This window comes from Ostrinia furnacalis, unplaced genomic scaffold, assembly GCF_004193835.3.
Source record: "Ostrinia furnacalis isolate ACB-3 unplaced genomic scaffold, ASM419383v2 OfSCF0660, whole genome shotgun sequence".
Taxonomy (NCBI): Eukaryota; Metazoa; Arthropoda; class Insecta; order Lepidoptera; family Crambidae; genus Ostrinia; species Ostrinia furnacalis.
Genome location: NW_021130899.1, coordinates 79070 through 101564, shown reverse-complemented (window position 1 = coordinate 101564; position 22495 = coordinate 79070). Strand labels below are relative to the sequence as shown.

The 22495-nt window shown below is 45.2% G+C and overlaps 1 protein-coding gene across 1 annotated transcript in view; it reads right to left on the bottom strand.

The window, feature by feature from the left end:
• The window catches only part of LOC114366680 (U5 small nuclear ribonucleoprotein l(3)72Ab), a gene marked incomplete at its 3' end in the record, with an annotated part of 35207 nt that overhangs the window by 6097 nt on the left and 6615 nt on the right, over window positions 1-22495 (bottom strand). The window contains exons 8-23 of the mRNA XM_028323624.1: window positions 22339-22471; window positions 21619-21749; window positions 20517-20721; window positions 19510-19643; window positions 18693-18890; window positions 18101-18245; window positions 17116-17252; window positions 15443-15549; window positions 14447-14564; window positions 13588-13685; window positions 12760-12922; window positions 10491-10668; window positions 9366-9527; window positions 8489-8624; window positions 7417-7648; window positions 4897-5074 (exon numbers count right to left, since the gene is read on the bottom strand). Of these exons, the coding sequence (XP_028179425.1) occupies window positions 4897-5074; window positions 7417-7648; window positions 8489-8624; window positions 9366-9527; window positions 10491-10668; window positions 12760-12922; window positions 13588-13685; window positions 14447-14564; window positions 15443-15549; window positions 17116-17252; window positions 18101-18245; window positions 18693-18890; window positions 19510-19643; window positions 20517-20721; window positions 21619-21749; window positions 22339-22471 (2455 nt within the window). The remainder of the gene's footprint in view (window positions 1-4896; window positions 5075-7416; window positions 7649-8488; window positions 8625-9365; window positions 9528-10490; window positions 10669-12759; window positions 12923-13587; window positions 13686-14446; window positions 14565-15442; window positions 15550-17115; window positions 17253-18100; window positions 18246-18692; window positions 18891-19509; window positions 19644-20516; window positions 20722-21618; window positions 21750-22338; window positions 22472-22495) is intronic.

Genomic DNA, 22495 nt, shown 5'->3' with positions numbered 1-22495 from the left:
ATTTATTGTTAAAGATTTACCAACAACATATCAATTTATATGCATCGTTACATTATTAGAAAGCTAGAATCTAAAAGATATGCCTTTACAGGTAAATACAGCATTCAAAGAAAATAAGCTCGCCGACAGAAAAAAAGAACTGATTTTAACCAATTAATCTAGGAAGTTGCACATAGAAGAAGAGTTTCATCGTTGTGGATAAAAATACCATTTTCCTCTGGTAAAATAGAGAGGGTCGTGCTCCTGCAGTGTAGAATAGATGATCTGATAATATCGTACAACCCGGTCAAGTTAACTGCGCACCTATAGTCTTTTTCACGTAAGATGATCCGTATGACACTTCAAGGTTATCCATATTACGCATACTACTTATGCAGAATATTTTTGAAAAAAATTTTGTATTTTATTAGCAATATAATAAAAAAAAATAACTACCTTGTCTTGAAATATGTAGTAAAATCTGAGTCTATTGATTATATTTTAATTAAATACGATGTAAAAATATTTTTTATTTAATGTACGCAATGTGTGAAACGGAATAGATTTAGTGCTGGGGTATTTCTTGTATAATAAAATCGATTATTTCCGCGGTTCATTAATCGATTGAAGTGAATACTTAGTTATTAAAAACATCACAAAAATCAACTATATTTTTCGATTATTGACTTTAATAAACGCATTAAAAATAAATTAATAGTTTTTAATTTAAAGAAACAGAACCAGTACTTTTTAGGAATCGTTTTTTCGAACACGAACCATGAAATTTGAATATTACCAATAAAAAATTGTTACAATAATATTTGTAATTAAAAAAAACATGTTTTTTGTTAAATAACACTTAGACAAAATATTTCTCTAAAAGTAGGTTTTACTAACTCTTCGAAAAAAATCGATAGATAAATCGCTATGGTTTAGTTATGTGACATCTCTAAATCTTTCAAACTCGAAACGTCATACGGATCATCTTAGGTGAAAAAGACTATAGCGGCCATGACGTCACATCGACGCTCTGGTGCGGACTGGACGAACGCGGGGAGGTGTGCGGGTGAGAGCGAGGAAGTCGCATTCCAGCGAGCTGCGTAGTTAAAGGTTATTAAAACCTTTGTTTGTCACCTGTCATCCGCTTTGCAATGGAGGGAAGTCGAAACTTAACTTCGAACTCCTATGTTCTTCTGAATAATTTCGTTGCGGGTCTAATGACAGTTTAACTTTCCCCGGGGACAAACTTGACCTTCACTGGTTGGGTTATTGGCGGTCAAGCTGTAGATCCTGGCTACACAGGAGGTGGGAACGAGAGGTGGGAATAGTCCCGAGCTGCGCAGGTAACTTTTTTTTAATGCATAACAAGGCAGGTATTTGACCACAATCGCACCTGATTTTGAGTGGGATGCAGTCTTGAGACTTGTCAGTCAGACTTGAGTTGTGACTCACCTCTATGCAGCACGATCTCGAATATCGCCCTCAGCAGGCGGCAAGCAGACTGGGTCACGTACTATNATGCGACGTTGCCAAACTAGCGCCACGGATGCGGGTAAGCTAAGCAATACTCAATCCTAAACGCTTTACATAGAGCTTGGTTTGCTAGGGCAAACATCTACAGTGGTGCGCCGACGCTGCTTAGACCCGAAAGATGAATGAATGGGGGCGTAGCTTAATCGAGCGTGTGTGTGCAAACAATTTAGGCCCTTAAGGTGTCAAGGCGTCCGAGTCCTCGATAGTACACCATGTCAGCCATTAGCGCGAACCCTTCCAGCTTCAGCTGGGATATGTACGCTTGTAAGAGGACGTTGATCTTCGCTGAAGGCTCTTCTATGCTCTCGCCAAAGGTACGGCCATGCAAGACACTGGCGACCATGCAAGCCACTATCGACCATTTTAGATACTAATGAAGGCAAAAGCGACCATTTTAGCGGCCATTCTAGACACTAGCGACCATTTTAGACATTTATTTAGACACTAACGTCCATTTAAGACACTTGTTTAGACACTGGCGACCATTTTAGACACTAGCGGCCATTTTAGACGCTTGTTAAAACACTAGCGGCCATTTTAGACGCTTGTTAAAACACTAGCGGCCATTTTAGACACTTGTTTCGACACTAACGACCATTTTAGACACTAGCGGCCATTTTAGACGCTTGTTAAAACACTAGCGGCCATTTTAGACACTTGTTTAGACACCAGTGACCATTTTAGACACTATGGGCAATATTAGACTCTTAATTAGACACTAGCGACAATTTTAGACACTGGCGACCATTTTAGACACTGGCGACCATTTTAGACACTTGTTTAGACACTAGCGGCCATTTTAGACACTAGAGGCCATTTCAGACAGTTGCTCAGACAGAAGCGGCCATTTTAGACACTAGTGGTAATTTTAGACACTTTGCTTAAACACTAGCGGCCATTTTAGATACTTGTTTCGACACTAGCGGTCATTTTAGACACTAGTACAGACACTAGCAGCCATTATTTTTAGACACGAGGCCATTTCAGACAGTTGTTCAGAGAGAAGCGGCCATTTTAGAGACTAGCGACCATTTTAGACACTTCTTTAGATACTAGCGACCATTTTAGACACTATCATCAATTTAAGACACTCACCTCTATGCAGCACGATCTCGAATATCGCCCTCAGCAGGCGGCAAGCAGACTGGGTCACGTACACCATGTCAGCCATTAGCGCGAACCCTTCCAGCTTCAGCTGGGATATGTACGCTTGTAAGAGGACGTTGATCTTCGCTGAAGGCTCTTCTATGCTCTCGCCAAAGGTACGGCCATGCAAGACACTGACGACCATGCAAGCCACTATCGACCATTTTAGACACTAGCGACCATGTTAGACATTAGCGACCATGTTAGACACTAGCGGCCATGATAGACACTTGTTTAGACACCAGTAGCCATTTTAGACACTATCGACCATTTAGACACCAGCGTCCATTTCAGACACTAGCGGCCATTTTAGACACAAGCGACCATTTTAGACACTTATTTAGACATCAGTGACCATTTTAGAGACTAGCGGCCATTTTAGACAATTTTAAGACACCAGTGACCATTTTAGAGACTAGCGGCCATTTTAGACACTTATTTAGACACTAGTGGTCATTTTAGACACTAGATTATGCACTGGCGACCATTTTAGACACTAGAGGCCATTTCAGACAGTTGTTCAGACAGAAGCGGCCATTTTAGACACTAGTGATAATTTTAGACACTTAGACAATAGCGGCCATTTTAACACTTGTTTAGATACTAGCGGCCATTTTAGACACTAGCGTTCATTTTAGACACTTGTTTAGACACTAGCGGCCATTTAAGACACCTTATTAGACACTGACGTCCATGTTAGATACTATCAACAATTTAAGACACTCACCTCTATGCAGCACGATCTCGAATATCGCCCTCAGCAGGCGGCAAGCAGACTGGGTCATGTACACCATGTCAGCCATTAGCGCGAACCCTTCCAGCTTCAGCTGGGATATGTACGCTTGTAAGAGGACGTTGATCTTCGCTGAAGGCTCTTCTATGCTCTCGTAAAAGACTTGGCCATGTGAGACACTGGCGACCATGCATGATACTAGCGGCCATTAGTAGGCCATTTTAGACACTAATGAAGGCAAAAGCGACCATTTTAGCGGCCATTCTAAACACTAGCGGCCATTTTAGACGCTTATTTAGACACTAACGTCCTTTTAAGACACTAGTTTAGACACTGGCGACCATTTTAGAGACTAGAGGCCATTTCAGACAGTTGTTCAGACAGAAGCGGCCATTTTAGACACTAGTGATAATTTTAGACACTTTGATTAGACCCTAGCGGTTATTTTAGACACTTGATTAGACACTAGCGGCCATTTTAGACCCTTTTTAAGACACTAGTGTCCGTTTTAGACACTTGTTTAGACACTAGTGTCCATTTTAGACACTAGCGGCCATTTTAGACACTTTGTTAGACAATAGCGACCAATCCAGACACTTATTTAGACACTAGCGTCCATTTAAGACACTTGTTTAGACACTGGCGACCATTTTAGACACTAGCGACCATTTTAGACACTTCTTTAGATACTAGCGGCCATTTTAGACACTTATTTAGACACTAGCGGTCATTTTAGACACTAGTACAGACACTAGCAGCCATTATTTTTCGACACGAGGCCATTTCAGACAGTTGTTCAGAGAGAAGCGGCCATTTTAGTGACTAGGGGCCATATTAGACACTTGATTAAACACTAGCGGCCATTTTAGACACTGCGAACTCACCTCGATGCAGCACGATCTCGAATATCGCCCTCAGCAGGCGGCAAGCAGACTGGGTCACGTACACCATGTCAGCCATTAGCGCGAACCCTTCCAGCTTCAGCTGGGATATGTACGCTTGCAAGAGGACGTTGATCTTCGCTGAAGGCTCTTCTATGCTCTCGCCAAAGGTACGATCATGCAAGACACTGACGACCATGCAAGCCACTATCGACCATTTTAGACACTAGCGACCATGTTAGACACTAGCGGCCATGTTAGACACTTGTTTAGATACTAGTGGTCATTTTAGACACTAGTAATAATTTTAGACACTTTGTTAGACAATAGCGACCAATTCAGACACTTATTTAGACACTAACGTCCCTTTAAGACACTAGTTTAGACACTGGCGACCATTTTAGACATTTTTTTAGACACCAGTGACCATTTTAGACACTAGCGGCTATTTTAGACACTTGATTAGACACTATCAACCATTTTAGACACTCATTTAGACACTAGCGGTCATTTTAGACACTTATTTAGACACTATCGTTCATTTTAGACACTTGTTTAGAGACTAGCCGCCATTTTAGACACTAGTACAGAGACTAGCGGCCATTTTAGACACTGCGAACTTACCTCTATGCAGCACGATCTCGAATATCGCCCTCAGCAGGCGGCAAGCAGACTGGGTCACGTACACCATGTCAGCCATTAGCGCGAACCCTTCCAGCTTCAGCTGGGATATGTACGCTTGCAAGAGGACGTTGATCTTCGCTGAAGGCTCTTCTATGCTCTCTTTTATTGGGATCGGTACCTGGGGACAAAGGTAGATATTTTATATGATTTTCTTTTATTTATTAGGAGAAAAAACAGGTGATAAAACTTAGAATTACTAATTTTACATTTGCCAAAAGATTTTTCTCAACTACTTTTGAAATATTGGAGATAGGGTAATAGAATATGGATTACAGGGATTTACATATTATTATAATCTAAGGCAGTATTTTAAGCCATGGCCACTGTCGTGTTAGCCAAGGTGGCCATACTAGTCACGGAGTCACGGTACCCATGTTAGCCACGGAATTAACCACGCTGGTCATGTTAGCCACTGAGGCCTGTTAGCCGGGACACAGAGCGAGACACAAAGGCCGAGCGAGACACTAGCCTCGAAGACACTAGCCTCCATTTTAGACACTACCCTCCATTTTAGACACGAGCGCGCCCCATAGCCTCCATTTTAGACACTAGCCTCAATTTTAACCACGTGGGTCCACTCTAGCCACGTGGGTCCACTCTAGCCACGTGGGTCCACTCTAGCCACGTGGGTCCACTCTAGCCACGTGGGTCCACTCTAGCCACGTGGGTCCACTCTAGCCACGTGGGTCCACTCTAGCCACGTGGGTCCACTCTAGCCACGTGGGTCCACTCTAGCCACGTGGGTCCACTCTAGCCACGTGGGGCCACTCTAGCCACGTGGGTCCACTCTAGCCACTCACCCGCTCCATGAGCTTGTGCAGCTCAAGCTTTTCCTCTTCGCGCACCGCAACGTGACGGAACTCCGCCGACAGAGAGAAAACTCGGAACAGCTCGATCTCGCCGAGCGTCCACTCTAGCCACGTGGGTCCACTCTAGCCACGTGGGTCCACTCTAGCCACTCACCCGCTCCATGAGCTTGTGCAGCTCAAGCTTTTCCTCTTCGCGCACCGCAACGTGACGGAACTCCGCCGACAGAGAGAAAACTCGGAACAGCTCGATCTCGCCGAGCGTCCACTCTAGCCACGTGGGTCCACTCTAGCCACGTGGGTCCACTCTAGCCACTCACCCGCTCCATGAGCTTGTGCAGCTCGAGCTTCTCCTCTTCGCGCACCGCGACGTGCCGGAACTCCGCCGACAGAGAAAACACTCGGAACAGTTCGATTTCGCCGAGCGTCGGCCGCAGCAGTTGGTTGTAGCATTGCATCGTCTCGCAGGCGCAGCAGTGGACGCTGTGCGCCGGAGACACGCGGCGAGCGGCCGCGCTTGGTGGACTGACGACCGAGATACAGCGGCCGAGCGAGACACTAGCCTCTAAGACACTAGCTTCCATTTTAGACACTAGCCTCCATTTTAGACACTGGCCTCCATTTTAGACACTAGCGGCCATTTTAGACACTTGTCAAGACACTAGTCTCCATTTTAGACACTGGCCTCCATTTAAGACACTAGCGGCCATTTTAGACATTGGCCTCCATTTTAGACACTAGCGGCCATTTTAGACACTTTAGCCTCCATTTTAGACACTACCCTCCACTCTAGCCACTAGCGTCCACTGTAGCCACGTGGGTCCACTCTAGCCACGTGGGTCCACTCTAGCCACTCACCCGCTCCATGAGCTTGTGCAGCTCAAGCTTTTCCTCTTCGCGCACCGCGACGTGACGGAACTCCGCCGACAGAGAGAACACTCGGAACAGTTCGATTTCGCCGAGCGTCGGCCGCAGCAGTTGGTTGTAGCATTGCATCGTCTCGCAGGCGCAGCAGTGGACGCTGTGCGCCGGAGACACGCGGCGAGCGGCCGCGCTTGGTGGACTGACGACCGAGACACAGCGGCCGAGCGAGACACTAGCCTCTAAGACACTAGCTTCCATTTTAGACACTAGCCTCCATTTTAAACACTGGCCTCCATTTTAGACACTAGCGGCCATTTTAGACACTTGTCAAGACACTAGTCTCCATTTTAGACACTGGCCTCCATTTAAGACACTAGCGGCCATTTTAGACATTGGCCTCCATTTTAGACACTGGCCTCCATTTTAGACACTAGCCTCCATTTTAGACACTAGCGCCCATTTTAGACACTTTAGCCTCCATTTTAGACACTACCCTCCACTCTAGCCACTAGCGTTCACTCTAGGCACCAGCGTTCACTCTAGGCACCAGCGTCCACTCTAGCCACGTGGGTCCACTCTAGCCACTCACCCGCTCCATGAGCTTATGCAGCTCAAGCTTTTCCTCTTCGCGCACCGCGACGTGCCGGAACTCCGCCGACAGAGAGAACACTCGGAACAGCTCGATCTCGCCGAGCGTCCACTCTAGCCACTTGGGTCCACTCTAGCCACGTGGGTCCACTCTAGCCACGTGGGTCCACTCTAGCCACGTGGGTCCACTCTAGCCACTCACCCGCTCCATGAGCTTATGCAGCTCAAGCTTTTCCTCTTCGCGCACCGCGACGTGCCGGAACTCCGCCGACAGAGAGAACACTCGGAACAGTTCGATCTCGCCGAGCGTCGGCCGCAGCAGTTGGTTGTAGCATTGCATAGTTTCGTATGTGCAGTAGTAGTGCGATGCGATTCGGCCGAGTTCGGTCGGTTGGAAGTGGCCGGATTTGCGTTCGTATTTTATTAGGCCGGCTCTGGGAAAGAAGATATTTGATTAGTTGAGACCCTTTTCTAGAAAGTTATACATTAGGATAGTTTGGTCTCCAATGCAGGAGCACGAGACTTTTTAACCAATTGGACTGCGAAGGGTATTACAAAAATATTTAGATACTCTTTACTCAAAAATTGTATTCTGACAAGTTTTACACCAACACAAAGGTTTAATATTTATTTGCTTCATCAACAGCCCTTTACAGTCCACTGCTGGACTATGAGCCTCCTCCACTATAGTAGAGGGTTTTGCCATAATCCCCACGCTTGGCAGGCGGGTTGGAGATCGCAGTTTAAAAGATTTATGTTTGTCAGAGAGCGCTGCTGCCCGTTCTCTGTTTGATGTGTAGTCCCTAAGTCGCCTCTTACGACACCCGCGGGAAGAGTAGGGGTTGGTGACAAATGTATTCTACTCTGCCGTCACCACACGGCCGTGAGAATCTGGCACGAATTTGCTTGCAAGAATAAACTCTGTCGACGTGATTTTTGATCTATGATTTATGAATGTACCAGAAAATTCATTATTTTGTTTATTACAGTTAGATACGAAAGCCATGTATTCATTAGGCAACATTTGTTGATAAACACTGTTTATAAACTGTTCATAAACAATGTTTCATCATGTCTGTAAACAGTCCATAAACATAGGTGATGAAACATTGTTTATGATACATGTCCCCGCTATGAGTGGAGAGCAAGTGTGAACGGCCAAGTTTCAGAAACCTGTGTTTATGGTAAACTTGTTTCACACTAGTCATAAACAGTCTATCAACAAATGTTGCCTAATGAATACACGGCTTAAAACACCACTAAATAATACTCACTTGTCCAAAAGATTCGCAGCAGTATGAACCAAGTCAGCCCTATGCAGTTCAAGCAACGGGTCTTCCTGCAGCTTCTCAGGAGTGACTCCGTACAGTGCGGGCTGACGCAGCATTCGGATGTACAGGTATGTGTAGCCTGAGGAGGAAAGGTCAAGTTAGATGGACGAAAAGTCATATTAGGTGGACGAAAAGTCATGTTATGTGGACGAAAAGTCATGTTAGGTGGACGAAAAGTCACGTTATGTGGACGAAAAGTCAAGGTAAATGGACGAAGTCATGTTATGTGGACGAAAAGTCATGTTATATGGACGAAAAGTCATGTTAGGTGGACGAAGTCATATTAGGTGGACGAAAAGTCACGTTATGTGGACGAAAAGTCATATTAGATGGACGTAAAGTCATATTAGATGGACAAGTCATGTTATGTGGACGAAAAGTCATCATGTTATGTGGACGATAAGTCATCATGTTATGTGGACGAAGTCATGTTAGGTGGACGAAATTTTTTGTATGGTCGATAGGGGGTGCGTCTCAAATAAGTTTGGGAACCCATGCTTCAGATGGACGTAAAACTATGTTAGATGGATCAAAGTCAAAAGAAACTAGCGTCTGTTTTAGACACTAGCTACGATTTTAGACACTAGAATGGAGGCTAGTATCTGAAATGGAGGCCAGTGTCTAAAATGATCGCAAGTGTCTAGCACTTGCGATCATTTTAGACACTGGCCTCCATTTTAGACACTAGTTTTAGAAACTTGATCTTCACTGGTTGGGTTTTTATTGGCGGTCAAGCTGTAGATCCTGGCTACACAGGAGTTGCAGCGGTGGGAATAGTCCCGTTTTGTTTTAGAAAGTATCCTCCATTTTAGACACCCACCCAGCCACGTGACCGCGTCCCGCACGCTCTGCACGGAGCCCAGCACGACCTCGGCATTCAGCATGTCCGGCAGCTTGCTGACCAGCTGCGACTCGATCGGCAGCTGTTGGTTGAGCAGCGACAAGTAGTATTGGAGTTCAGAGTAGTTTGTTATCAGGATACCTGTGGAGGGAAAATGTATTGGACATAAGTACTTACTAACATTAAATGCAATTTCAAAACCACTTTTGACTGAAAAATCAATCAAAAGTGTTTTAGACTGATGCCCTTGGTCAATATAACTTTTGACTGATTTTTCCAGTTAAAAGTGGTTTTGACCGATTGAGTTTTGACTGCAACAGATCCATATAACAATGTAAGCTTACTTGCATTTGAAATAAATAAATAAATTGGGTTTATTGCAAATTCACCCTATTTTAGGTCTAGCACTTCGGAGTCAGTGCCTGAGGTATGGAAGGGTGTTCTTGTAGTATCAAACTCTGTCAAGTCATAATAATATGTCATTGTCACCCTTCCCATGCTGTTCCCATAGCTCACGCAGTGACTCGGTTAATTGGTTTTTAATAAACAAATAATTGCAGTGCTACATTGGGTTGAAATGTCGCGTTAATTCTAGTTTTACAAAATATTGACATCACGCGTTTTTTCAAAGTATGTGGTGCACAGGAATTGTGTTCCTTATTAAATAAGACATTTTATCAACATTTCCAAAGAACTCTCAAGTCGATTTACACACAACTCCCTATCAATTTTACTATACACTTTATGAAAAGAAATTAATTAGAATTATTAATTTTTTTTTAAACTTTTCGGTTGTCGATTTACACACTCCCAATTTTATTTTATACTATTAGAGGCCGGTCGATCTATTCTCATAAATAAAACACTGGTTACTCATCTTTCACATTATATTGCCTTATTTTAGATACAATTCATCACTTAGCACAAAAGCGAGCGGAGTCGTCTCCGCGCGTCCCTCTATTCTGACGTTTGATTCTCGTGTGACATTGACGTATTGTCAATGTCACTATGACAGCATCTCATTGGCTATAACGATACCGCTATTTTAACGTTTTATATTTTTCACAATTAACAATACTTTATGAAAGTAATAAAAACACTTACCCTCTCCCTTAGTATCGTACTGCGGCCGCCCAGCTCTGCCCAGCATTTGAAGTACATCCAAAGCCCCAAGCTCGCTCCACCGTCCTTTCTCCGGGGAGTACACTTGGGTCCCTTTGACGATGACGGTGTGGGCCGGCAGGTTGACGCCCCACGCGAGAGTGGCAGTGGATACTAGGACCTGGAGGTAAGGAGATACGGTTGATTTTTAATTGAGACGCTGACAGAAATTCAAATTACAAGTTGACAACTCTCGCGAGAGAAGCCGTGGAAAATAGGACCTAAGGCCAAGAACCTTATAGGTTGATTTTTAACATCTATAAAAGCGAAAAGACGCTGATTGACTGACTCACTCATTACGAAATCTCCGAAACTACAAGTGTTAGAAGTCTCAAATTTTGCATGGGGGTTCGTTTTAGAACGTAGGTGCTCGCTAAGAACGGATTTCACGAAACTCCACCCATAAAGGAGGAAAACGGGATCCACGCTAACGAAGTCGCGGGCGGCTGCTAGTAGTACATAATATTATGTCACCGTTAGATTACAATCTAACCTGCGTGATTGTGAACGGAATATTGTGAAACAGGAACATACTGCTTACAATTTAACGCATTATTTTTTAGTAGATTACAAAATACAATGTATTGAAGTGAAACTGGAAACTAGGATCTATTATGATGGTAATAAAGGTCAAATATAAAAAAACATCTAAAGGCCCAAGCTCGCTCCATCGGCCTTTCTCAGGGGAGTACACTTGGGTCCCTTTGACGATGACGGTGTGGGCCGGCAAGTTGACGCCCCACGCGAGAGTGGCTGTCGAAACTAGGACCTAGGGGTAAGAAGATACGGTTGATTTTTAATTGAGACGCTGACAAATTAAAATTACAAGTTGACACTTCTTGCGAGAGAAGCCGTGGAAAGTAGAAAGTAGGTTGATTTTTAACATCTATATTTATTAAAGCGAAAAGTCGCTGATTGACTGACTCACTCATCACGATATCTCAGAAACTACAAATGCTAAGAGTCTCACATTTTGCATGGGGGTCCCTTTTAGAATGTAGGTGCTCATTAAGAACGGATTTTACGAAACTCCACCCCTAAAGGGCTAAAACGGGATCCACGCTAACGAAGTCACGGGCGGCCGCTAGTAGTCGCTCGCCGCTCTGCTTACCTCTGTTTCGCTCTGTGCTTTGCTCTACTACGCTCTGCTCCTTTCTGCTCTAAAAAGGCTCATATGTCTCACCTGTATATGCCTGTCAGCGAACAGGTCTTCAACCAGCGTCCGGTCCACTCGGCTCATCCCGGCGTGGTGGATGGCGAACCCGTACGGCAGTAGTTCGCGGAGTTCCGGGTTCTTTACCTGCTCCGCTTACACTAAGGCACAGCGGAGCAGTGCGGAGAAATGACGATCAGCTCCCCTCTGCTCCAATCTGCTCTGCTCTCCTTCTGCTCCACTCTGCTCCACTCTACTCGCTTTCTACTCCGCTCTGCTCCATTCTGCTGCGCTCTACTCTGCTCCGTTCTGCTCTGCCCTTCTGCGTTCTGCTGCACTCTGCTCCTTTCTGCTCCGCTTTACTCCACTCTGCTCCATTCTGCTCAACTCTGCTCCTCTCTACTACGCACTGCTCCGCTCTGCACTTTTCTGCTCCACTCTACTCCGCACTGCTCCTCTCTGCTCACATCTGCTCCGCTCTGCTCCTTTCTGCTCTGCTCTGCTCCACTCTACTCCGCACTGCTCCACTCTGCTCACATCTGCTCCGCTCTGCTCCTTTCTGCTCTGCTCTGCTCCACTCTACTCCGCACTGCTCCACTCTGCTCACATCTGCTGCGCTCTGCTCCTTTCTGCACTGCTCTGCTCCACTCTACTCCGCACTGCTCCACTCTGCTCACATCTGCTCCGCTCTGCTCCTTTCTGCTCTGCTCTGCTCCACTCTACTCCGCACTGCTCCACTCTGCTCACATCTGCTGCGCTCTGCTCCTTTCTGCACTGCTCCACTCTGCTCACATCTGCTCCGCTCTGCTCCTTTCTGCTCTGCTCTGCTCCACTCTACTCCGCACTGCTCCACTCTGCTCACATCTGCTGCGCTCTGCTCCTTTCTGCTCTGCTCTGCTCCACTCTACTCCGCACTGCTCCACTCTGCTCACATCTGCTCCGCTCTGCTCCTTTCTGCTCTGCTCTGCTCCACTCTACTCCGCACTGCTCCACTCTGCTCACATCTGCTGCGCTCTGCTCCTTTCTGGCTCTAAAGAACCTCATATTATTATGTCTCACCTGTATATGCCTGTCAGCGAACAGGTCTTCAACCAGCGTTCTGTCCACTCGGCTCATCCCGGCGTGGTGGATGGCGAACCCGTACGGCAGTAGTTCACGAAGTTCCGGGTTCTTTACCTGCTCCGCTTCCGTTCGGAGCACTTCCATGCTTGCTGAACCCTCCCTGGTAAAGAAAATTATGTGTGGTTATAAGACTTTTTTTATTCCCTACAAGAATAACATTTTTACCTAAGCAAGCAACCATCCTCTAGATTGTCCATAGTCTGATCTGCGAGCACGTAGAATTTTGTCCAATGACCCCAAGATACCCATCGCTGTCGCGACTGTGCGACGGGCGGCCGCAGTGAGTGTGCGAGCGCGACAGCAACATAATTATGCGCGAGCGATAAGGATGGGTATCTTGGGGTCATTGGACAAAATTCTACGTGCTCGCAGACCGGGCTTTAGAACAGTGTTCCGCAAATGGCGTACTGCGGCACACTGGTGTATCGTAGTCATTAGAGAAGCAAACGCGCAGACTATCTTATAAACTTATTTTTAGTAAGTAAGGGTAAGACTAATAAAAGTAATTACTTTGCGGAACACTGGCCAACTGGCAAGCCATCGCTTTATATTTCTTCCGTCTTGTGTGGTGTATAATAAAATATGCTCTATTTTTGTGCCCTATGACCATTTCTTCATCCGTAGTTAAAATAACTAATTGCCGAATATTATAAGGTTAAATAAAAGCCGAATGTTCAAGAACTAAAAAATGAGAACCTCCTTTTGTTAAAGTCGGTTAAAAACTGAAATGATGATGATGATGAAAAATAAATAAATAAAACTTACCTCAAAAACTGCCCCAGAGTGTCCTTCTCCAAACACATATCACGGATCGCGCGCGCAGTCTTACCAGTTTCTTTTCTTGAGTGCACGAATACCAGTATCTGAAACAAAGACAGTCACTATCATGAAATAAATATAGATTTGAGTGTATAAAAAGCAACTGTGTTGGTATCATAGGTCTAGCTCTAACTCAGTCAGTGTCTGAGGTATGGGAGATGCACGGGACGGATGACGGGACTATTCTCATCTCTCGTTCCCACCGCTGCAACTCCTGTGTAGCCAGGATCTACAGCTTGACCGCCGATAACCCAACCAGTGAAGGTCAAGTTTGTCCCGGGGAAAGGGAAACTGTCATTGGACCTTAATCAGAAGAACATAGGACTCCGAAGTTAAGAGGAGTTTTTACCCTAAAAAGAACAAAAATGATGATGATGATGATTCTCACCTGATTCCTGTCCGCTGCACCATTATCTCATATACAATGTCGTTCATCACTTGGGGTCCCGTTTTTACCCTTTGGGTAAGGTCGCGGAAGAGCCTGGATGCGGGCAGCGCTGGACCGGTCGTTATGGAAATCCTTGGGGGAGGCCTTTGTCCAGCAGTGGACGTCCAAGTCCAAGACGTTACTGAGTGGGTGGCCTTTTTGACAACTTTTTTTTTTCCTTTTTTCTTTCTCCTTTTGATGTTTGTGATGTAAAATGTTATGAATGTATTTATTCTTACTATTAAGTTGTTAAATAAAGATTTTTCTTTCTTCTTTCTTTCTTTCATTTGGCTGCTGAAACGAACGAACAAACGGAACCCTAAAAAGAACTAAGATGATGATGATGATGATGATGATGATGATGAGGATGATTCTCACCTGATTCCTGCCAGCGTGTTCCATCGTCTTCTCATATACGATGTCGTTCATCACTTGGAAGCGCTTCAGCGCTTTCTTCTCTGTCACACCTATGTACTGCTGTTCTAGGGCTACAGGCCTGTGAAGTAAAAAAAAATTGTTGCTATCACTTTAGAAGCGCAAACATACAGTAATATGTATTATAATTATTTAATGCACAGCTTTAAAGAAAAGTATTTTAATTTTCTTTCTTTCTATAGGTACTATCGGGGACTCGAACGCCTTGACACCTTAAGGGCCTAAATTGTTTGCACACACACGCTCGATTATGCTCCGCCCCCGTTCATTCATATTTCGGGTCTAAGCAGCGTCGGCGCACCACTGTAGATGTTTGCCCTAGCAAACCAAGCTCTATGTAAAGCAATTAGGATTGAGTATTGCTTATTACCCTCATCCGTAGCGCTCGTTTGGCAACGTCGCATTTTAGTCAATTTNGTTTTAAACCTTAACCGTATGACAATAAAGTGAACTATGGTATTTCGTATTGCAACCTAAGCCCTGATTGTCTCTTATTGGTCGTAGTAAAAATATAGTAAAATGCGTAACCAATTAGAGACGCGGTGAGCACGTGACCGGAGCGATGCGCTTACGCTAAAATTTCTACAAAGTGGTCAGGCGGAAGAGTCCCCGATAGTACGTACTACAATATTTTCACTTTGCGATTAACGAGAGTTTTTGTAGCCTCAGCACAGATTAAAAATGCGTTGCGGTCAGTTGGCCATATTAGTTTACATATCTGCTGAAGTCTATAGAATACACTTTTGTGTAATGTGTGCAAGCCACCAGTGAAAATTTATCTTAACTTTAGATTAGTTAAGATAACTTTTTACCCAACTGGTATTTTAAAACGAGTGTGTAGACTAATCTACTAGGGATAGGCTCTACTAGGGCGAAGCCGCGGGCGTAAAGCTAATACTGGCATACTTAAGTAGCAAAATCTATTTTCCTTGTTCTTACCTGAAGGAGTTGTCGAAGTAGAACAGTCCTTGTTCCGGCCTGACCCGCAGGAAGGCGGCAACGTCGGTATAGTTGGGCAGTGTCGCCGACAGACCCACTAGGCGGACCTGCGAACGATATGTACCTTATTATTATGGGAAATAGAGGTTATAATTAAATAACTTGTCATTCATTAGGAGTTCGCGCACTCCTGGCACACAATCAGGCGAAGTTATGAGAAGAAGTGATGACATTTATCAACGATAGCAGCCCGACGCGAAGTACCGTATTTGTGGTGTCCAGCCCCTGAAGGGGGAGAATTGACAATGAGAAGGGACAAGGATAAGAGAAATTTGTAGGGAGTCAAGCAAAGCGCCCGGGGAAAAGAGCCCAGAGCAAGTACCCGCGCGCTCTCCCGAGATTCGGTTCGTACGCCGTGAGACAGGAAGAACCATGGGTGGTGGTGGGTTGTCATTCATTATCTTAGTGTGGTTCCGACAGAGTAGAGTAGGACCACTCTTAGGCCTCAGCCTCGAACTTAGCGGGCAGCGGGGCGGCGGCGGCGGCGGCGCGGGAGCGGCAGGATCTTATGCGTAAAATCAAATAGACCGGTTCTCGAAAACAGCGGCGCGGCAGCGGCGTCGGAGCGGGCAACGAGCGGGCAGCGGCGAGGGAGCGGGCAACGAGCGGGCGCAGTGCACTCCTTCTTTTGCCCACAATAAATCGAGCGTTAGGAATAAATTTGAATCGAAATAAAATTGTCGCCGTTGTTCAGACATTTCGTTTGCGAATAAAATCAAATATCTCAACAACACAACCCCGAACACAACACTTCGCCGCTAAAGCGCCGCGCGAGCTGCCCGCTTGTTTCGAGAACGGGTCTGCGTTGCCCGCCCCGCTCCAGCGCCGCCGCCGCTCCCGCCCCGCTGCCCGCTAAGTTCGAGGCTGAGGCCTTAAGCCTCGACTAATGTGAACAAAGCTTTAATGTCGTAAGCTATTTAGAGAGAAACATGCGACCATCAAGCCTCCCCAACCCGTCTGGCCAGCGTGAGAAGTGTTGACTAAATTCTCTTGCCTCCGGTATTTTAGAGTCGTGCTCCTGCATTGAAGACTAAGGCTGAGTCGCACCACCTAACTTTAACGGTAACTTTGACGATAACCGGTGCTTTTTGTATGGATTTTGTCAGAATTTTGATGTTTGTCAAAGTTAAAGTTAAAGGTGGAGTAGAAGCACTTCTCTACTAAACTAGAGCGTCGAGCTCCAGCAATGGAAACTGAATGACCTTCCTGTCTACTTTGACAGTCCTCAGGGTCCTAAAGATCAGCGTCTATAGGCTAAATAGCGTAAAGGTAGCAGGATGATCCTCATAAAGGTAGCAGGAAGGCGCTGGATGCAGGCCGCTACCAACCGGGCAATATGGAAATCATTAGGAGAGGCCTAGTGCCCTATGATCAGCAGTGGACGTCCTGTGGCTGAAATAAGAGCGTCGTACTCCTGCATTGAAAACTTAATGACCTGATGATGAACTCACCTCTTCCTGTCTAGTTTGACAGTTCAGACAGCCACTTCTTCTCAGTACCAGCCCATATGTTGCCCCGAAGTGGTGGTAAGGCAAGCTATATTTGGGACGTGTATAAGTGCCCTGGAAAGGGCCTACGTACTGAATAAACTATTTAATTTGATTTGAACTCACCTCCTCCTGAGTCTGCTCAACTGTCCTCAAGGTCCTGGCGACCAGGGCTTCTAACACTGGCCCTCTTTCGTCATGGAGTAGATGCACTTCGTCTATGATGATCAGCCGCACCAGATTCGTGAAGGAACGCTCGCCGCCTGAGGAAAATAAACATATTAATTAGAAATGAAATAGTTTATTCATTACATAGGCCCTTTCTAGGGCACTTATTCAAAGCTACTATAACCCAGTTTTAGGCCCTATCAATCTAAAGGACAATTCAAATACACTGGTCATCACAAAAATCGGCTCACCTACGTTTTACAGGAAAACTCGTTTCTACTGACACAATCATGGTGCCCCAACAATATTAAGTGTGTTATTTGAAAGCCCAATAAATATCCTTAAAGAAAAACACATTTAATTTCTTAATAAACGATACAATAAATGTGACTTGAAAAAAGACCTCACTTTAGGCTCACCTCTGGGATCAATTAGACCAATTTTTATGGTTATAAAACCAAATAATGATCTCACGTGTCCTCTTTAACAGATGGATAGCGATTAATCCCAACTTAACAGTTTTATAGCCATAAAAGTTGGTTCAAGCGTAACTACCTATTTTTTGAAGAAGTGACTCTGGATTCTTCTACAGACACATTTTTGGGGTAAAAACCTTTCCTTTAATGAAATGAAGTTTAGAACTAAGCTTTTAAATGGTGCCAATATTGGTGGGAAGTGGGGATGCATATGTTTGAAAGTGCTTGTCGCGGGAGGTCGATTTTTGTGATGACCAGTGTATTTATCTGCACAATTTTGGTTAAACACATGATTTTAAAACCAGGCAATGTTTTACTGGCAACGCCAACCTTTCCTCATTATAAAGATAGCAGGAAAGCGCTGGACGCAGGCCGCTACCAACCGGGCAACATGGAAAGCATTGAAGAGGCCTATGTTCAGCAGTGGACGTCCTATGGCTGAGATGATGATGATGATGATGACCAACCTTTCCTGGTGATGATGTCCCACTTTTCCGGAGTGCAGACGATAAGCTGAGTGGCTTCAATCTGTTCCCGGGTCAGCTGGTGGTCTCCCGTCAGCTCTGATACCTTCATGTTGTATGCTGATAAACGCTTGCTGAAGTTTCCCACCTGTGGGCGAACACAAACTTAAATGTGGGATTGGATAATGTTTTAAAATTATTTCTTGTAAAAAGAATGAACGAAGACGTAAATCGCGTAAAAGAACAAAGACGCATCTAATTTTATGTAGGACACTATCTGAAAAATCGGCCATTTTATCATACGTGGGCATTATTTTTCATATTCTAGGCTACATCGCCAAACCAAATGAGGACGTATTTGGAATGAATGACCGTAGACACCTCGAACGAATGAAGATCTACCTCATAGGAACGAATGAGTGAACGAATAAAGATGTACCTTGAATGAATGATCAAAAAACAAATATCTTCTTCAAATAAACAAAAGACAATCTAGTTCGAATGTACGAACGAAACTATTTTTCTGTGGTTATCGCTCCCCATTTCCTAAACAAAATGAATGACGACGCATATTGAGTGAATGAACTGTACTCACCATCTCCTGTACAAGAGACCGCATCGGCGCGACATATATCATCTTGAAGTCGCTCACGTTGACCGTCCCGTCGTCGTTCACGTGTTTGCCCACCTCCCGCAGGATACACAGGAGAGCCACGTTGGTCTTCCCGGCACCTGTAGGAGCGCAAACCAGGAGATTCTCGTCCGTCTCCAACGCTGCTTTGGATATGCGACTCTGTGGGAAGAGGGCACATTGTAAATACAGATTGTAATAGTGATTTGACGTTTCAGACCTTACTGTATACAGGATGAAATTGCAAGGTGTTGCCAATCTTTTATAATTAGCTCTATAGGTAGAACAATATAACAGCAGGACGAATTTTTAATCGTAGTATTTTTCGCTATAATAATGCTTGGCCATGCATTACGTTGTAAGCTTATTTTCGCGCGTCAATATGACTATTAAGCTTGCAGTTAACTGGTGTGACATGCGTGCATATTTCTCTATGAATAAAGTAAATTATCCTCACGTTATATGTGAAAAAAAAAAGTCACTTCTAAAATTTTGACAACGCCTTGCAAAGTGACCCTGTATTTTATACTAGCTGTGCCCGGGACTTCGTACGCGTTGACTCTACATTTTAGTTAGAAAACGTTTGTATGGGAAAAAGAAAAGGGCTGGTTATAGGGTTTTCCCGGAAATTATTCGAATTTTTCTCGCCGTAAAAACCATCCTTGGACTTCAACGAACATTTAAAAAAAATGGTAAAATTGGTCCAGGAGTTGTTGAGCTGTTATGCGCTTACCAACACATTTTGCGATTAATTTTTATATTATAGAAGATGGTAACATACCTGAATCCTATTCAACGTCTTGAACCCTTCAAAAGCCGGCTGCACGTATTTCGGAAGTTTCTCGATGGCGACCAAAGTCTCGTCTTCTTCGAAGGGCTTCGGCTTGAGGGCCGGCACGTGGACTTCCTCGTAGCCTGTAGATGGATATTATATTCATTAACTATTTCTATTGCAACTCGTAGAGATAATGGCCGCTGGGCCAGAAGAGTTCTCGAGTAGCGACCACGGGACGGAAGACGTAATGTCGACAGGCCCCTCACTAGAACCAACGATATGGTGAAGGTCGCGGGAAGCACTTGGATGGGTTCCCTTCCATTCACATAATGTTGCATATTTTTTTCTTCGCATAAAACTATTTTGCCGTAATTATCCTATTTAACTTGTGAAAATAGGTTAACGGGGGTGGCCCTTGGGATGCGTCGGCAGCCTCCGCAATGATTCGGCAGCCTTCGGAATGCGTCGGCAACCTTGCATATAGGGATGCCTAAGGGTATTGAGCCGTCTCTATAATATGCCTAGTCCCTAACAACTAAGGTATATCCCTCACCTCTCCTCTGCTTCCTGAACGAGCCGGGCGGCAGCTGGCACCTCTTATTAAATAAATAATAAATAAATAAATAATAAATAAATAAATCTTTGGCAGCTTTCAAGAATCCTCGGCAGCCTACGGAATACCTCGGCAGTCATCGGGATGCCTCGGCAGCCTTTGAGATACCTCGGAAGCAGTCGGGACGCGTCCGCAGCCTTCGGGATGCCTCGGCAGACTTCAGAAAGCGTCGGCAGCCTTCTGGAAGCCTCGGCAGCCTTAAGAAAGCGTCGGCAGCCTTCTGGAAGCCTCGGCAGCCTTCGGTAAGCCTCTGCAGCCTTCGGGAAGCGTCGGCAGCCTTCGGTATGCTTTGGCAGCCATCTAGATGCGTCGGCAGCTTGCATATAGGGATGCCTAAGGGTCCCCTGTTGAGCCTCCCTGATGATGTGCCTATTCCCAAAACACTAAGGTATTTCCTCACCTCTCCTCTGCTTCCTGAATGACCCGGGCGGCAGCTGGCACCTCTTATTGGCCATGAAGTGTGCTCCCGCCGCGAAGACCAGCTCTTCCAACGCTAGCACCTTGCGCGAGCCTTGTACTTGGCCGCCGGACTGCGGGTCCGAGGCCTCGGGTTCGGTGTCCGTTTTGTGCCTTTTTCGGGGCACTTCCGATTCTTGGCCGGTCATCTGTGGAAGAGAGTTACTAAATAAATAAATATTGATTAACACTGGCAGCGCATCCCTATTCCCCTAGTCTTCTAGCGCTTAACTAAATCAAGTGCCTGAGATATAGGAGCGGTACGGGAGTGCCGGACACTGACTAAGTTATATGCTAGATCTATAATTCAAGGGCTACAAAACCTACCTCGTTTCTATAGCCCTACGGATTAGTAAGTGACAAGCAGGGCATATAGCACACAGAACTGATGGCCAATGGGGCAGCAAGGTTCTAGAGTGGAGGCAATGTATCAGAAAGCGCACCTTAGGAACTTCCAAGGTGGACAGACGACCTTGTGTGAATTGAAGATCGACCACAGTAAGGAATCTAAAGTGAAATTGCTTCCTTCCGAGCACCCAGTGCTAGTTGATACCATGACCATCTCGAATTTTCTATTTATACTAGGCAGGGTAAAAAACTTCGATACCGCGATGCAGGTTTGAAGGCGCGGCGGTGTATGCCATAATAACTCATGTGCGAGCGCCATCTATTGGGCGTTGACTGCCACTAGTTTGTAGCGGAGCGTCAATAGGTAAAGCCCGGTCTGTGATCACGTAGAATTTTGTCCAATGACCCCTAGCTACCCATCCTTATCGCTCGCGCGTAATTATATTGCTGTCGCGACTGTGCGACGGGCGCCCGCAGTGAGTGTGCGAGCGCGACATCAACATAAATACGCGCGAGCGATAAGGATGGGTAGCTTGGGGTCATTGGACAAAATTCTACGTGCTCACGGACCAGACTATAGCAGGAAGGCGCTGGATTCAGGCCGCTACCAACTGGCCAGTCTAGAAACTTTTGGGGGAGGCCTATGTCCAGCAGTGGACGTCCTGTGGCTGCGATGATGATGATGATGATGAGCCTACCTCGTCATCTCCCTTGCCGGTGTCCAGCTGAGCCAATATCTTCTGAAGGTGCGGCTGCTTGGACATCTCCTCTCGGATGGCGGCGCGCTCGCTTTCTGACTGGGATGAGGCCAGCTTGGTGCAGTAGAGAACTGTGAACGAAGAAAGAAAAGTATACAGGGTGTCCTTGTAAGTGTGGATCAAACGAAAAGAATTGATTCTATTGTGCAAATGCAACAACTTTCCACAGGATCAAAATTTCTTAATAAAAATTAACATTTGCATACATATTATGTGATTATTGAAGACAATTTTGTGTGACAAGCTTTTTTTTTTTGGAAGATTTGAACTTCTTTCTCTTGGATAGTTGTTGCATACGTCGGCCGTTTGGCGTAGTGGTTTAGTAGAAACGGACTACTATGCCGAGAGGTTCCGGCTTAGTTTGGGATTAGAAGCGTAGACTTACAGGGATATCCTGTATATCCTTGATTGAATGTAAAGAAGTAATCAACAACAGTACATTCATTTTTAAGTGTAAGAGCGGGGCGGGGTGCCCTGGTTAGACTCACTTTCATAAACAATTCCAATAAATTGAGCTTTAATTTATCATGAATGTATAAATAAAACTAAAAAAAAATGTTTTTACTAAAAATTCGCACAAGTAAAAGTTATTGTGTGAGGTGCGATTAATTTGACGCTGAGTGTAGTTCCTAGTTCCTAGAATAATAGTAATTAACTCACTGGTGTATCGGTACTTGTTGAGCAGCTTGACGACGCTGAAGCAGTCGTAGCCGAGCAGCAACACTAGTCTGTTCTCCAGGTCGCGCTCGTCGGCCGCCTCGGCTAACGCGCGAAGGACTTCGCTTGATTTGCCCTGCAAATTCAATTATAGGTCATA